Below are 16,656 nucleotides of genomic sequence, written 5' to 3'. Positions count from 1 at the left end.
AAATCCTCATGCTACCTTGCTATACTGCTCTCCAATGGGATCTGAGCATCCACCTTGAGAACTCATAGATGGATTTTTAGGGAACTATAAATTTGCTGATAAGGAAAGTGAAATTTACTTTCCAGTCCACAGCCTGCATTAAACCATCACAGTTTATGACAGGAGCCGCTAGGAACACCTATGAAAAGGGGGTGGGCAGAGGCTGCACTTTCAGAAAGGAAAGCCCAATAGACCCAGGAAAAGGACTGTCCATAATACGAGCAGCAGCAATATCACAGAAACGTTCACAGTGGGAGGAAGTAATGTGGTGTCAAGATTGGGCCAATGACACATTTCTCTTATATCTTCCCATCAACTGCCCAAATGGAGCTACCAACTGAGTCCTGCTCAGCCTTTTCTGAGACACAATGGCTCCCTGACTCGCTGTTCTCACGCTTGGTGGGGGCCTTCAGAATGCCATATGCTACTGCGGAACTGCTAGCTCCCAAAATGAACAAATGTGCTTTCACCAGCTGATTTTGAAAGAATTCCTGAAAGAAAGGATTTTTCTTTTTAGCTAGCCTTGACCCTAGTATGCAGACAAGGATTGTCTCGAATTTCTGATCATCTTGCTTACACTTCCCAAGAACTAAGGCTGCAGGCACAGAGTCACACTCCGTTGATGCATTCATGAGAATGGAGACTAGCAGCATACTAGGTAAGTAGTTGACTGAGCTACAGCCATAGGCCAGGTTTCTGTGATTCTTCATCTCTCTGGACTGTTGCATATATAAAGGGAACAAAGGGATCTCGTACCAACGAATGAATGCTCAGGTACAGGGGTCTCCAACCCTTGGCTAAAGGACACCATGAAAAGAGTGAAACCCTTGATGGGATATGTCAGTGTTTATTGCTCTGCCTAAGATGCTTCTGAGGTTCTTCAATAAAGCCCTTAGGAGAGCTGCAGGTAGGCTTTGGCCAGGAGAAGCTGTTGGTACCAAACAGGCAGAGGCAATATGACTGCTATATCAGAGAGGGCATTGTGCCCAACCATAAGGCTAATGTTGGCTGCCCTCACAGCTAGTTACATGCTGAGGGAAATGCCACAGAATCCTACTTTCACCTTCTACGTGAATATTTAGGGAATTCATTTCCTATTGTACAATGGGGTGGAGGCCTTCCACATATCAAACATCGACAAGAGTTTGCCAGTAGTAATTCTCAACTTAAAGTACATTTATATTTTATGTGCTAATATAAATCATGATTTCTTTGTGTGGTATCTTTCCATGGTGTATGTATGTGTGTACATGTTTTGTATAGATTCATGCATGCTATGGTGCATGTGTGAAGTTCAGAGGACATCCAGGGCTGTAGGTGGTCCATTTCCACCATGCTTGAGACAGGTCTCTTGTTCACCAGTCTACACTAGGTGAGCTAGTCTGTTTGGTTTCCCAGGTCTCTGCTTTCCATCTATTGGGAGCTTTGGACTTATGAAGTGCTACTGTGCTAAGTTTAAAATGCTGGGGTTCAGACTCTGGTCCTTATGACTGCATAGCAAGCATTCTACCCACTGAGCCATCTCCCCAACCCATAAGGTGAGAACTCTAAATTTCCCTTTAAGTGAATCAAGGTCCAAGATAAGCATTTGGCTGTGGATGCAGGGCTTTATTTAGGTCATGGGGCTTTCTGACCTGCCTGTCTCATTTCTGGCTCCAGCCTTCAACAAGAGTCTTCCAAGGAGAGAATGGAGCATAATGTGACCAGGTAACAAAAATTTCAAGGGAAGAATATGTTCTTAGACTTTAAGAACATATTTAATAAATACGGCATGACTAGCATAAAAGCATGATGCAGTGCAAACTTGTTAACATCAAAAGGCAGGATGTAATGACTTGGATATTTTATTTTGACTTTACATGCGGTGTTAAAAACCCAAAGTACATATTATTTACACATCCACAATACAAGTTTACAAGATATCTATACACGTTAAAGTACTCTATAAAACAGTATAGAGCCACTTCACTTTAGGGTTATTTTTTTATGCCGTACCATTAAAAAAGATACAATCTGTGTTTACCTTTGCACAAATGGATAAAGCATTTAAAATTAAATTAACAGAATAGAGACTAGAATCCATGTTAGAAATTTCAACATAAATACTGATAGAACTCACAGTACAAACTCTAAGGCAGCACAATGTTACAAAATGTTATCGGGGTCACACAGTTACCACGCTGGGATTAATATTGGTAAGGTAAATGCAAACAACATTGTTGGTGGCAGATGTGTAGTGCTTATTGTTGGTTGGTTTAATTGATTATTAAACTGTAATATTTTTAGTTGCAAAGCTGAAGGGTTTCAGCTTTGGAGCTTCCAGAAGATCACAGGGAATCATTTTTCTATAGAAAAGAATGTTCTTGAAGGAAAAGATCAACCGCGTCAGTACTCTACATCCTGTATAAAAATGATCTGGTGTCTTGTACCCCATCCTCCCCCAAGTAATGCAGGCCATCGTCACTGTCCCAAGATATCACTTGAACTCTGCCTGACTGGCTCAGGAGCCTTCCTTGGCTGTGGACATTTCTAGAGTAAGTTAGGTAAATGACTGGGTGATGTGCAGTGGGTTAACCAAAGCTGTCAGTAGGCTACACACCTGCAGCCATCAGTGGGCTCTGCCAAGCTACATAGAAACGACTCTAGACATGGTTTCCGCAGGTGCCACATTCTCTGGGAACCCTCATCTGACTTCACATTATCAGAACAGCAGGGGATGGAATGTTTATCATGGCAAGGGTGGGTGCTGCTTCTGATCCTGGAGGGAAGGGGCGCGTTGCTCAACAACAAATCGCTCTAGGTTGCTTTATGACTGTATAAGAAGTCTTCAGGTGCTGGCTGCAAAACATTTACAAGTGGCACATGGGAAATGATGCTTTGTAGTGGAAACACTCAACATACCGCGGAACTTCTACCACTCGCGTGAATAAGGCACAAAATGCACAGATCCAGGTAAACTCACATGTGGTATTTACATTTCACTGTCACTGCCTGCATGACTCATGAGCAAAATCCTCACAGGACACACATGGAGGAAGGATCACCAAGAGCTCTACAGATCCTCCCTGCTAAGCCAACTGTAATTCCTGTTCTGTCTGTCTTTTTCTGTCTGTCTCTTTCTTTTGTCCTACTTTTGGTTTCTCTTTCGCCTTGGGAGTTGGGGGTGAGAGGAGTTAAGAGAGGGAATTTTTTACTGTATGGAAAATAAAATAACACAATCAAAATAAACGCCTGTAAGTGTGTCCGAGGTTGAGTAGCGTGCCCCAGGCTTTGATTCACAGTGGACAGGTAAATGTTACTACTGAATACTGGTAGATACATCAAGGATACCTCTTAATTTCTCTAAGTTCTTAAGCTGGCAAGGCTGAAATAGACGTTCTGATGGATAGCAGCACAAAATTATTTAGAACGCTTAAATGTTCTGACACCGGATACCACATAGGTTATGTCAATCACTTGACAGTCAGAGAAGCCTTGTCTAGTCCTTATCAGAGCCCAACACGATGGACCGGTGTAGGAGGATGTTAGTGCCTGTTCAGTCATGCTTACTGTAAACAACTCCACAGTACAAAGATGCAATGGGCACCTAAATCAATGCTAATGGGTAGATCTCTCTCTCTCTCTCCCTCTCTCTCTCTCTCTCTCTCTCTCTCTCTCTCTCTCTCTCTCACACACACACACACACCCCTCTCTTAACACAGTTTGTTGGTGGCATTGAAAAACAAAACAAAACAAAACAAAACAAAACAAAACAAAACAGTGCCACACCAGAAAAAAAAATTGCTACAGTTTGGGTCAAAGACTGAATTTTCAGCAAACTGCTTGGTAATCTCCAAGCTCATTTTGTTTTGAGACATTCCCATCTTTCCATTTTGACATTTGTGCAAGAGGCAAGGTGAATGCATACATATTAAAATGTTCACATTGAATGGGAAGACCACACAGAATGGCAGTCTACATTGAACCCATTTTCAAGTATTTGTTCAGTCTTCTGAGTACTGTATCAGCTCTTTACACTGGTGAAGGGAGCCTTCGCTGGCGACACATCCCTTCGGCTTCAAACGAAAGAAATGGAATGAGCAGGACCTCCCTTCGTTTCCGGCAAGTACACAGAAGCCTTGCTGTAGTAGCTACATGTGGCAAGTTCTGGTGTTACCAAAGTGACAGAGTTTCTTTGGCTACTTGTTTCTCTTAAAATACAAGCAGGTATCTCATCTGAAGGTACCCTCACAGCTTCCTCGAAACAGCAGAGACAGGATAAAGCCACACGGGAATAGCACACTTGAGGCCTAGTACGTATACTTGTTCAGTGGTCTGACAGATGTGGTTTGCGGAACAAAGGAAGGCTTTGGTGGCACATCAGGTTTTAAGGATGGTGTCCTCTTTAGTCCCGTCCTGGGGAGGGTGCCATTACTGGTATAGCTGCTCTGTCTGGAGAGGGAGGGCTGTAGATGAACACTCACCGGTGTCCCCTGAATATAGTCCACCTTCGCCCCTGTTGGGGTGGGCATATAGCCTCCACGGTTCATACTCGGCTGTCTAGATAACAAAACACCATTTGGTGAGTTTAAGTTTTTAGGCACGGCAGATATAGAGTGCCTCTGGGAGGAATTTTTGTGATAACCCCTTTGTCTTTCCAGAGAAGTCATTGGCACCCCAGGAGTGGTGGGGACATCTACTCTCTTGGTTGGACTATTTCTGGGGAGTGTGGAGGGAGGGGAGTACAGAGATGCCTCCCGGTTAGGGACCTTGGGTGGGACCTCAGCCATTGGTCCCACTGGGTCCAGCATGAGGGTTTGATGAGCCATATGGATCTCTCCCAGGATGGCTTTGGGGTTACTGTTTGGGTCATTTAGATGCTTCAGGAGATCATTGAGGGTATTCCTGGAATCCACAGACCGCCGGTGCTCCCGCTTACTGGATGACTTCGTAAGAGGGTGATCCATGCTCTGAAGCTTCTTTTCGGCTTTGTGGGCATTCGAGTTTGAGAAGGATGTATTGTAGTCGTGAGTGGCGTTTGGAAGAACGATGGCACTGGGGATATGCCCGTGACTCAATGGGGAATGGGGTGGAGGACTAGAAGGAAAAAACTGGGGGTGTTCTTTCCTTGAAGCACCGTGGCCGTGGGCCTTCTCAGAGTGGCTCTTCATGGCCTGCAGGGTCTTCTGGTGGAGGACAGGTGTGGATTCCGGCGTGGGGAGAGCAGCCAGCTCGGGAGGCTGGCCTCTGTGCTCCACGGCCATGGACTTTGTATCCGTGTTTGGTGGCAGTTCCTTCCGACTGGTCAGCAGGTTGCTGTAGAGTTTGGGAGAATCAATGTTCTGCTGGTATTCCTTGACGGGGCTGTCAAAGAGGCCATTCAGCTTGGCAAAGCTTCCGCTGGAGTCTGTACACGACTGGGCGGATTCTGCGTCTTTATGGATCTTTCTGTTCTTCCGCATGAACATGTCACGGTAGCAGTATACGGCCACTCCTGCGATGAACGCGCCCAAGACAAAAGCGGCAAACACGCAGGTGATGAGGACATTCATGTGGACCATCTGGTTGGATTCTCCAGACTGGACTTCCCACCGTACACCTGCAACAGACACGGGAAGGCTTTGAACAAAATGCTTTAAAAAAAAACCTATTAAATATAAAATAGCTTATACTGAATCAATATACTACCTTCAAACTCCATATGCCTAGCTTACGAGAGCAAGAAGACATCAAACTTTCACAGTATCCCACCCCCTGCCCCCTGAAGTCACAATAAAATTTCCAGAAACATGTATGCTTGCTGTTCAAGTCTTTGGTGTAGACTTCTCTCTCCTTTCACCCCATCTCTTACACAGTTGTTAGGAATTTTAAGAGTTTCTATCTAGAGAGCAGAGTTAGAACAGTTCAGGAAACATGTACCTTATGATGCTCATCTAAGTCTTAAACCAGGATTAAAGAGTTGCTGCTGGGGTTAAGCAAAGGTCCAAATTAACAAACACACACATCACGCTCCAATAGCTATGCTAATACAGTTGGGTTAACTGGGACAGAAACGTAACTGGTCACAAGCACAAAGCAAGAACTTGGTCAGTGTTAAGTACAAATGTACACTCGTGCATTTGTCTTCACGTTCTGTTTTGAAATTTCATCTTGGGATGAAATATTCATAAAGTATCTACTATGTAAGGACACTGGACAGGGTAAGAAAATAATTCTCTATATATTAGTTTAAGAATATCCTTAAATTATCTGGAGGCATTTGAGAAATACTTAAATTAGACCTAGAAAGGGAAGAGTGAGTTAGTTTGTAATTATTGGAAATTTTAATGCAACCACAGACATCTAACAATCGGTCAGCGAAACGTTAGGCGTAGAGGTATTCAAGTCTGTTACATGTTCTACATGCAGCCAACTGAGTCAGAGGGACTGGGAAGGTTCTCTGGCATTAAGTTAGTAATAAGGCCCTTGAATATTAGTTGCTTTCAATCAGTTGTCAAAGCTGTTGAATTTAATGGTGTTGTGAAAGACCAGGAGAGAAAAGAACAAAGAAATGGTATTACTGAAAGAAATCAAAACAGAAATAATGATTATAAAATTGTTTGCAATGAAAATATAAATAAAACAAAACAAAATCAACAGAAGTAAATCATAAGTGACAAGGCAGTGCCATAGAACTGGCAGGAAACCTGATACCGTAGCTTACACACAAGGGCACAGACACTTTTTTTTTTCTAGAGTATTAAATCTTACAAGCAAATTGATCATACAGCTTTTAAACTTCACCTATTATGGGCTGAACGTAGTAATTACAGATAAGTACTATGCCACCCTTTGCCACTTGTGGCATTTGGACAACTTGTCACCCTGCATATCTTTTCCACATTACATCTGCAGATGAAGCTAAGAAGGGGCTGAGACAGCCTCCCAGATAAAAATATTTGGTAACAGGTATTTATCATCTGCGAGCTTTTGTCCTTTGATATTGAGAGGGTGACCCTCAGAATCCTCTGATATTCAGCAGGCTCTCAGCATCTGCCAGCAGAACCCAATACAGATTAGATTGTCTGAGTGGCTGTCTCAGGAGCCATGTTGTGGGCAGGAATGCACTCAGACTTAAAAACCACAGGAGAGCAAAGTCACTGTGGCCAGAGGGACTGTGGCTCTACTTTAGTTTCACCTCTGAGAGCCAGGCTAGGGATCAGGTTTCCATGCAGTCAGAGATGAAGTGCCTGGCCAGGCCTTACCCTTTGGGATACCTGATATAGTATCAGTAAAATCAGAAGTGTTTGGGTCATCTTGAACTACAAATTTCCGGGAGCTCGTCAGTTTAGGTCTCCAGGTATCAATCACTTTAGATGTAATTTCTGGGCTACTTGCCACAGTGGTAACAGAAGATGAGGATACCTCCATGTCTGTGGTGGCAAACAGATGACCATTAACATGGCTAGCGTCAAGAAGACTTTTCTGATTGCATCCTTGCATTTGAAAGTCACGTACGTGTTCTCAGAAATCCTGTCCTAGAATTTGGTAAAAGCCCCCTCAAGGGAACGAGACCAGATTTTTTTTTCTTTTTCTTGCAAGAGAGATGTAAAAACTAAAAGCTGACAATGAAGATACATTATGCAGATTTCCAAAGTAAAAGACAGGTGAACATTCCTACTGAAGCCTCCTCGTGGAAAAGTATCGTAAGCCCCAACTTGGGCAGACCCTGGCTCTCTCCAGCTAGCTCTCGGGATCATTTAATTTATTTGTGATGTGTAATGTACAGAGGACCTTTGTGAATGGCTGGGGTCTCTATATGCTTTCCTTCCCTGGAGAAGCTATAATGGAATTACATTTAGAAAATATCTGGTCAGGTCCAAGTAAACACTTGGTCTTGGACCTGATAAACCTGTTCTACCTAAGAGGCCGCCACTCTGCTTCCCCAAGGCCTCTCTGTCCATTTGTAGGTTTCTCAATGCACTGAGAGACTCCATCCACAGTGCAGCACAAACCTTGCTGTGTTGTCCGAAATACCTGGGGAGTTTCTTCCAAAGAGTTAGCAGTAACCCATGCACGAGCAATGGGATGTATACACTGACTAAGGATGCTGGGATACATGAGATAGGCCACCCTTTTCTCCCCCCTGAGGGATGAAACTGATGTGACCCCTAACGCAGCAGAGTCTGAAGAACAACTGAACCTTTCCGTGTCTATTGCGAGCTTTAGCCTAGTAGATGTCCATGACTATATAAGCATACGCTTTTAGACACGGTATGGACTGACCTAATAGTTACAGGAAGAGACCTCGAAACAAACACAGACAGATGTGCATGGAGACCCCACGGTACATCTTTGAAAATCAAAATCCAGCTTCATTCAACTGAAGCTAGCTTCTTTCACACCACTGAGAACACAACATTCAGAGATTCCTGGGATTGCCACAAAAACATTCAAAAAAAGATCTTTAGAACTTAAAAATACACATTTTTGAAAAATGTGTATTGTTCATTCCTTGTTTGTATGAAAGGTGGGGAGAGAAGGGGAAAATTATGCAATTCTGTCATCCATGGATAGAGATGGCCAGAGGGAGCATTCACAATGCAAAGGGTCGAGAGAAGGGAGCTGGGCGGCTGGCGTGCAATTGAAATGCAGAATATGTCACCCCATTGGACTTTCCTTAAGGATGTGCCTTGGTCAATGATGAACCATTCCATGCTACACACGGGTGGAGGGCTGAGTAAGAAAACATCTCTCAGGACCTTCAGAGGGTTATGAGTCAAAGCAGAAAAATGGAGGGCTGCCAAACTGCGCAAAAGGAGGGGTGGGGTGGGGAAGAGGGGCAGAAAATGCTGAACTGAAGGAAAGAAAAGACTGTTAATTCAAAAAAATTAAAAAAAACTAACCAGATGTTGGACCGCCAAATATTTTGTAATCTGGTGTAGTTGAAGGAGGCAAACTTTCTAAAGGGATCAAAGGAACACGTCATCAGTGAAGAGTAACGGAAAGAAAGCACGAACTCCAAGTAACAGAGAAAAGTCCAAAGAAAAGACTACAAACTAGAAGTTTACTGGTTACACTATCTTTCTCTATACTGTTTATTTACAAAAGTGCAAATGGCGAAGGAAACGAAAAACTCAGAATCTCTTCTAAGGGACCCCCATGACCAAAGAGCTCAGCTTTTTCCAAGTTTACGTTAAATGCTAGGTGGTATGTGTCCCGAGTCATTATCAAGGCTGGTTGTAAAATAATGTTTGCGTGCAAAGTGTGGTCCAAAGGAGTAGCAGAGGGCAGGGAGGCGTCTGTCTTACCGTGGCAGTCCCCTAGGTGGGCCGTGTTGCCATACTCCGTGTCCTGTTCATATCCTCCAGCGCTGTGGTTATGGAAAGCAAAGAAGTCTTCAGTTAACAGCCTTCATAGGGACAAGGGACAACCAGGACAGAGCCGAGAATACAGACTGGTTAGTCAGAGTCAGCAGAGAGAGTGCACTAACGATTCAACACGCTTGCCAACGGAATTAGTTTAACAAGGGTGCCTAAGAGAGCAAAACTGTCTCTCTTCACAATCTACTGCCCTCAAGGCTTGTTGTATCTAAATCTCATTCCCCTCTCAAATTTTAGATCTTCTTTTTAAAAACTCCCCTCCCCCCCACACACCAGAACAAGAAATGAAGGAAAAGAAAAGCAGTAGAGGTGGGGCTAAAGCATTTTGTTTTTAAGCTGTTGCTGCCCTGAGAGAAAATGGCTTGGAGGTCCAGTGTACTTACAGCATCCCGAGGGTCACTCTCTCACAAACTCCCTGGCTTAACCAACCACAGTACGGGTCACGAGATGCAATGCAAGACCTGGAGAAAAAAACAAACAAACCGTGATGTGGATCCTTCTTATGCGCACAGGACTTGCCACTGAGAGAGCAGGAATGCATAGGAACAAGGGGGCTTACTTTTTACACGATCCGTAGCGCTCACAGCGGCTGAGTGGGATGCGGACCACGCAGCTAGAGAAGGCCACGTATAAAGCATGGTGATCCTTGTCCAGCTGTAATGAGACCACCTTTCTGTCCTCCTCACTCTCGGCGCTGCACCTATGTGGTGGTTACATTTTGGAAACATACACTGAAGTCAAGCCTGCAGCAACTCATACAAGAGGCGTGATTTGGCAGCCAACCAAACCAAGTGCCTAATTTGAGAAATAATAATGATGGGATATATAGCTCTATGATTTTGTGTGTGTGTGTGTGTGTGTGTGTGTGTGTGTGTGTGTAGATGATTACATTTCAGGCTGAACAAAGAAAGGGTCTTTAAAATTGCTTTCCTGGCTGAATGGGGTTGCAGCTGTGAAGGACTTGTCAGACTCTAGAAAACTAGAAAGGATGGCATTCTAATGCGTTTAAATCCTCCCACGCTAGAGGCCTCTGGGTGTCTCCTGTATTCAACTTCCCTCGCTCACTCTTTATGTGCTTGAATTGTCCAAACTATCTTGCTAAACTCTAAGTATACTCTCTGTGTGCATGCTTACGACCAACTGTGCCACATGCAGCATCCCAAAATAGATCTGCAAGGTAAGACAGTGCTAAAATATTCTCATTTGTCACAGGTGAGGAAGGGGGGGATGCCTTATTTTTAAACTCATCAGCTGTTCACCCTCCTGGCCCCAGTGGGCTTACAAAAACAAACAAGGCTGAAAAGCATTTCAATGGGGGGAGGTAAATAATAAAGAAGAAATAAACCCCAAATGGAACCTGTAAAAAGCACCACTAATTAAGAAGTCTGAAAGGAAAATGGCCAGATGAGAAAATGGCCAGTCATTTTTTGGGGGGCGGGGGAAGGGTGGTGGTAGGGCTAAAAAGAATTCTCTCAAAGCATACTTACTTGGCTGGGTTATAAGCTTCAATCTCTTCGAGTAACACACTGTCATTCAGAGAGAAAGGACTGGTCTTTGCCAAAACTTTAAGTACCACGCCAGCTTCAGAGCCAACAAAGATGACTGTGTAGTTTTGGTATGGCCCCGCTGAACGGTCCACTTCGATGGCTGTCAACCTGTACCTAGTGGGGGAAAGAGGCGGGTCAGATCAGGAGGCCTGTGACAGGAGAAAAGGGTAGGAGTCGACGACCTGTGTGTGGTCTCACCTGACCCGTGTCTTTGTGAACCAGGGCTCATCGGCAATGGGTGGGACGGCAGAGTCCATCAGCGGGTGGGACTTGATGAAAGCCAGGGTATCATCTGGAAAGTCGATGGAGGTCTTGTAAGCTTCTGCGAGGCCGTGTTTGGCACAACAGCCAGGCCTGAAACGAAAACAGCAGCTTTTGATCATTTTCTCGCATGCTGGATTTAAGGGGTAAGCACACATTCTGTAGAGAAGGGGTCAAGAAAGGAAGAAGGGGCAGAGAAACTAGAGCAATAATGTCATTTCCCAGAATTTTATGGGCATTTGCAGAGCCAAATGCACAGGGCATCACAGGATAACATGTATTGGTCTCGGAGGGATGCTCTGCTGGGGTGGGAGGCTGAATGACAGATGTTAAGATGGTTCTGATGTTCATTAGGGGGAGGGAGGCTGTTTAATAAAACAAACCTTTGCCTCTTTTCTTTACCTTGGTTTTGGTACTTTGTCTTCGGGAACCGCTGTCCAAACAGAGTCTGGGGTTTTCTGCTCTTTGAACCGCCCTTTGAACACTTTCTCAATGTCGTCCATGCTAAAGGCACAGACTGCAGAACCAGGAATGCTGAAAAGTGATACAATCATAAGGAGGAGGCTGACCGTGGGGGCCATGCCCAGTTCCCACAGGGAGTACGGAGCCCCTGTGTGTGTGTGTGTGGGGGGGCAGGGTTCTGCTTGTTCCCACCTGTTGAGCTGTGTGGTGAAGACCCCAACCACAGTGGGGATGCCATTGATTTGGATTATGTCTGTTATAGACTGCAGGACGTCGAAGTAGAAAAAGGAATCTCCAGGAACGGAGCAGTTCAGCCGAGCCTTAAGGAAGGAAGTCCAGTGTTTCTCCAGGACCCGCTGTGAGCCACCCATGTCGTTTTTACAAATGCGAGCCACACGGGAATACACAGCCTGCCCAGAGACAAGAACCAAGCCATGAGGACTGTGAGCACAGAAGAGGAACACAACAAAATGCTGCCACTCAAGGGAGGGATACAAACAGAAACCAAAGGAAACAAAAGAAAATAGATGTCTGGCGCAGAACAAGCCACCTCCTTCCTGTACTGCCGCACAGTTAGAATGCATGAAGAGCTTTTCTCACTCTGCCAAGCATGCTCCCTGAGACCTGAGCAATCTAGCTTCCCAGCTAGATGAAAACCATGCCTGTGCGTCTGCCTCTAACTTTGTCTACTGCTTCTCATATTATTAATAAGATGTGTGGTCCTTGAATGTGGTCGTAGAAGAGTCTGCAATACTTAAGGGGCACATGGGCTTTTACAGAAACACTCCAAATTGAACAGGGGTTCCCATTCTCCATTCTGCCTTTGACACTGGAAAGGATGAGACCATCAATGGCTTTCTAAAGAGTAAAAAAGGCCTCCACTTTCTATGGTGATAGAAATAAAAATATGAAAGCTTTTGAAAGCCCGAGGAGGCAGCTGTTCCCACTCTAAGCATTGTGAGGTATTTCCCAGCAGTTAGCGTTTCCATCAGCAACCCAGCTCCCTTACTCGCCCTTAAATGCACTCAAGTGAGCCCTTTGAAACAACACAGGAGAGTACCCATCACCCTTCCAGAGTGGGTGGGATTTCGTTCAGTTTAAGTCCACACTGTGCACATCAAACACATATACTTGCCTTGCCTAAGTTATTATGCTCCACGGCGATTTCTCTGAAGAAGAAATAGACGTAGTTTCCATATTCTATGGCATGAAGGAAGTGTGGTTCTGAAAGAGAATTGAAATTCTTGAAGGATAATTCAGTCAGGGTGAGACCCCCCAACCGCTGGCTCTGTTTATACACCATACTTGGAGCCATGATTCTAAGGCATCCCGATATGGGCGTGTTCAAGCTTCAAGAGCCTGTGTCTTTAAAGTCAGCTAATGGACTGTAAAAAAGAAAAAGGCCTGCAGCGAACTGAGCTACAGCAAAGGTCTTTGTTTTAACAGATTTATTCATTAACCTCTTTAACGAGGGAAGAAAATCTCATATTGAGAATTTTTTAAAACCCTTGATTTTCAGAATTTAATGAACAAGATGGCTCTATAAATATGAACTCATCAATTCTCACTAATAAAGTTCCAAAATGGGTAGACGTGTATAGGAAGGTAGTATGGTGGTATGAGAGGTTGTGCTGTAAGCATTTGGAGTTAGGACAACTTGTCACACAAAGACAAAGCATCTCTTGTCTGCTTTTGCTTTGGCCACTTGCATGACTGCCTGAACGAACTTATTCCCTGACACATCCACTAGTCTGCTCATTCCCTGCCAATGTCATAGTTAATAAGCAAAACTCCATGTGCTCATTCTAGATGAGCAAAGTTATGCTCTGAACTTCCCGTTGGCCTTGGCTGCTGCTCCCAGTTAAGCCTTCTAACTCTTCCCCCAAACCCCAAGGCAACGCTCCTTTGGGCACCTTTGATCCATTTGGAATCGTATTTTATTGTGCGAAGGGCAGATCCATCTCCCATGCTTCTGTAAATGACAGCATCACTGGCCAGGAAATCAGCCACTGTGGCAGAATAGAGTTTTCCATCTGAAACCAAAGTTATAATTTGGTAAAATAACCATGATTACTTATAGGGTGTTAGCACAGCTACCCTCTGCAATGTTTCACCTGGCACCATTAGCTACGCAATAAACTACACGAGTGCTCGTCCCTCAACCTCTAACTGGCTGTCCTGTGATATTACCTAATTTTACAGGTGAAGGATCTAAGCACCCAAAATTAAGCGATGTATTCAGGGTCAGTTAATAATAGAGCCACGTGTAAGAATACGTATACTCGTCACTTGTCGCTGAGATACACCTGTTGTTTTTTTCACGTATTCTTCTTAATAATTTGTTCACAGGCTTTAGCCTTTGAAACGTTTGTGTCAAGGTCTATATCCAAGGTATGAGCTGTGTCTTCCTTTACATTCTCTTGCAAATTCAATGCCATTAATCAGTGATATTCAAAACACTGTAGCTTCTTACCAGCAAAGAGGGCGACATTGGTTTGTCGGGCATCAAACGGGCATCGTGCCAGGCCACTAATTTCTTCCCCATCATACTCTAAGGTTCTCAACTGCAAGAGGAAAAAAAAATCACTTGTGTCACATCTGTTCAATGTATTTGTTTGAAGGTAATATTGCTTTATTTATACTGAAATTCTATTTGAGGGATTCTGTTTTATATTCTCTTATAACGGAGATAAGACAAATCTCTGGGTTACAGCAGAGAAGGCTCAGCTCCAATAGCATACCAGTGAAGGAAATTATAGTTGAGGAGGAAAAAATTCATCTTATAAACGATACTTACCCTATAGTATCTGCACATCGGGTTGAAAGCATTGGTACCACAGACAAAAACCATCTCATCATTTCTTGGGACAAAGACTTTGATGAAGTTGTGGCATTCATCCTAAAGGAAAAACAATCACACGGCAGTCAGACATCTCCCATGGTGATGTCATGGTGGCAAAGCCACCGAGAGGGGACTGTGGCAGGCACCCGTCCACTGCACTCACTTTATGCTTGCCTTTCATAGCACAATTTTCTCGATCCTGTTGTCTGGACCTCCATGTCAGCTTCTAGATTAAGCAAGTAAAATCAGAGTTTAGTGTTAACTGGATGCACTTTGAATGGCGGAGGGCGGGGGGGGGGGCGNGGGGGGGCGGGGGNGGNGGTGGNGGNGGNGGGGNNTTCCTGAAGCTCAGGGGAGTGTGGATACACTCGCCCTCTGTAGCTAGCGGCTCACCTTGCTCGGTATCACCTCTGTTTGGGGGATTTCATTTAAGTTCACTGTATAGACTTGATCCCTGTGGGAAACAAGGCAGTTCAGTCATATCCTGCGAATGCATCAATGCTATATGCTGCTTCTTGTTTCACCTTTACAGATCTGCCATTACTGTGTTTTGAAGATCATCTGGCTTCTCTGTGACTTGAACAAAGTCAACAGGGTACTTTCTCATTAGTGAGATGCTTCTGTGCATTGCTGCAGCCAGGACAAGCACAGCCTTTCTCTCCAGGCTTGGGGCAAACTGACTGGGCATAAGCACAGACATATTTCTGATATTTGCCAGAAAAATTCTAAGTTAAGAAAGAATAAAGAATGATTTCCCCCAACCCCACTGCTTTGGGACAAAATAATGATGTGTGATTTCTGGATGTGACACTGAACGCTTTAACTCTGCTTTCTGTCCTGGTACCCAGCATGCTCTTCATGAGAGTATTTTTTGGCTACTTGCAGTTTTTGATCACAATCACATATTAGTTTTTCATGAACTAGACACATTAATGCAAGCACCACAAGAGAAAAGAATTTTAATCTAATAAACCAACGAAAGGAAAATTACCTGCCAGCAATATAAAGTGTGTCTCGAATTTTCAACATCAGCTGAAAGTCCAGCCTGTGCTGCGATTCGTTGCCTGAAGGGCGTCCTCTAAAAACCGGATATTGCCTTGAATCTGCAAGTAAAAATGGGCTAAACCATCAGTCAGGATTACAGAGCTGAAGAATCAATAGCCAGCATTGATTAGCTGTATATAGTACTTGTAGGAAGGGTTTTAACTAAATTCCTCTCTTAAGGTCTTGAATATAAATTAGTAAAAGATGGAGAATTGTCAGCAAATGGTCTTTTTCTTTTTTACTGAAAATATATAATCTCTATGTCTGGGCTGCTGCAGGATGGTACCCAACAGCACTGGCTCAGTTTCTGCACAGCCGAGGGAAAGACTGCAGATGATCTAATGTGCAAAACATTGTAAAGACATATTAAAATTTGTCTCTGATGCTGAAAATGAATAGACCTAGACAAAGACAAACAAAAGGCTTCCGTTGCAAACGAGGAATGGCTTTGTGTGACTTACAGTGATAGTCAACCGTGTTAAGGGGCTCATCATCTTCTGGGAAGCTGACCGCTCGTAACCTGGAGACCAGAAGGAACAGCACGCAGAACCAAAGCAGAAAGAACCCCATGGTTGGCCAAGAAGAAATCTGAGCTCCCCCTCCTCAGAAGTCCCACTTAGCTACCTAGAAGACAAAAGCATTATGGAAAGACCTTTATGCTGTGGTGGAACTGGTTTCTCATTTGTAGCCGGTTCAAATTTTTGCCCACCTCTTTCTATAGTTCCCTATTTATCAAGAGACCTAGCAGGGGTAGACAGGTATCTGCAAGAACAGACAGAAGGCAGCCCCGAGCCAGGCCTCGCTGAAGCACCTGGTGAGCATATTGATGCTTTTAGTGCATATGCCAGAATTTTGGAGGCAACTCTATGTCATCACAGCAAAGTCTCCAGAACCCCAAACAGAAGTGTTGGCTCCTAACTTGGCAAGGAAGTGGGCAAAAGAGGGATCAGAATTTTAATTAAACTCCAATCTGCATCCCTTCCCCCAGTCCTGAAACACATAGATACAACATGTTTCTTCCTCTCAGGAAAGACCTAAACTGCCTTGAAAAGCCAGAGCTGATGACCTTGTCCTCTGCCACTGTTACCGTAGAGCATCAAACATCTAGATCTAGCTGCTG

The 16,656-nt window shown here is 44.2% G+C and overlaps 1 protein-coding gene across 12 annotated transcripts in view; it reads right to left on the bottom strand.

The window, feature by feature from the left end:
- Positions 1-1,667: 1,667 nt before the first annotated feature.
- The window catches only part of Sema6d (semaphorin 6D), a 58,125-nt gene continuing 43,136 nt past the window's right edge, over positions 1,668-16,656 (bottom strand). For 2 of the 12 annotated variants that reach the window (XM_029471717.1, XM_029471712.1), the window contains exons 2-19: positions 15,998-16,160; positions 15,484-15,595; positions 14,886-14,946; positions 14,656-14,718; positions 14,448-14,549; positions 14,124-14,214; positions 13,564-13,683; positions 12,786-12,874; positions 11,843-12,060; positions 11,591-11,722; positions 11,126-11,281; positions 10,868-11,041; positions 9,940-10,080; positions 9,764-9,841; positions 9,309-9,409; positions 8,904-8,960; positions 7,263-7,430; positions 1,668-5,617 (exon numbers count right to left, since the gene is read on the bottom strand). In XM_029471717.1, the coding sequence (XP_029327577.1) occupies positions 4,329-5,617; positions 7,263-7,430; positions 8,904-8,960; positions 9,309-9,409; positions 9,764-9,841; positions 9,940-10,080; positions 10,868-11,041; positions 11,126-11,281; positions 11,591-11,722; positions 11,843-12,060; positions 12,786-12,874; positions 13,564-13,683; positions 14,124-14,214; positions 14,448-14,549; positions 14,656-14,718; positions 14,886-14,946; positions 15,484-15,595; positions 15,998-16,106 (3,261 nt within the window). In that variant the 5' untranslated portion in view covers positions 16,107-16,160 and the 3' untranslated portion in view covers positions 1,668-4,328. Of the gene's footprint in view, positions 5,618-7,262; positions 7,431-8,903; positions 8,961-9,308; positions 9,410-9,763; positions 9,842-9,939; positions 10,081-10,863; positions 11,042-11,125; positions 11,282-11,590; positions 11,723-11,842; positions 12,061-12,785; positions 12,875-13,563; positions 13,684-14,123; positions 14,215-14,447; positions 14,550-14,655; positions 14,719-14,885; positions 14,947-15,483; positions 15,596-15,997; positions 16,161-16,656 lie in introns of those variants that run through there. The other 10 variants (XM_029471721.1, XM_021177800.2, XM_021177810.2 and 7 more) reach the window with 10 other exon arrangements.

The sequence above is a fragment of the Mus caroli genome, chromosome 2 (genome assembly GCF_900094665.2).
Source record: "Mus caroli chromosome 2, CAROLI_EIJ_v1.1, whole genome shotgun sequence".
Lineage (NCBI taxonomy): Eukaryota > Metazoa > Chordata > Mammalia > Rodentia > Muridae > Mus > Mus caroli.
This window is presented reverse-complemented; position numbering and strand designations above follow the sequence as displayed.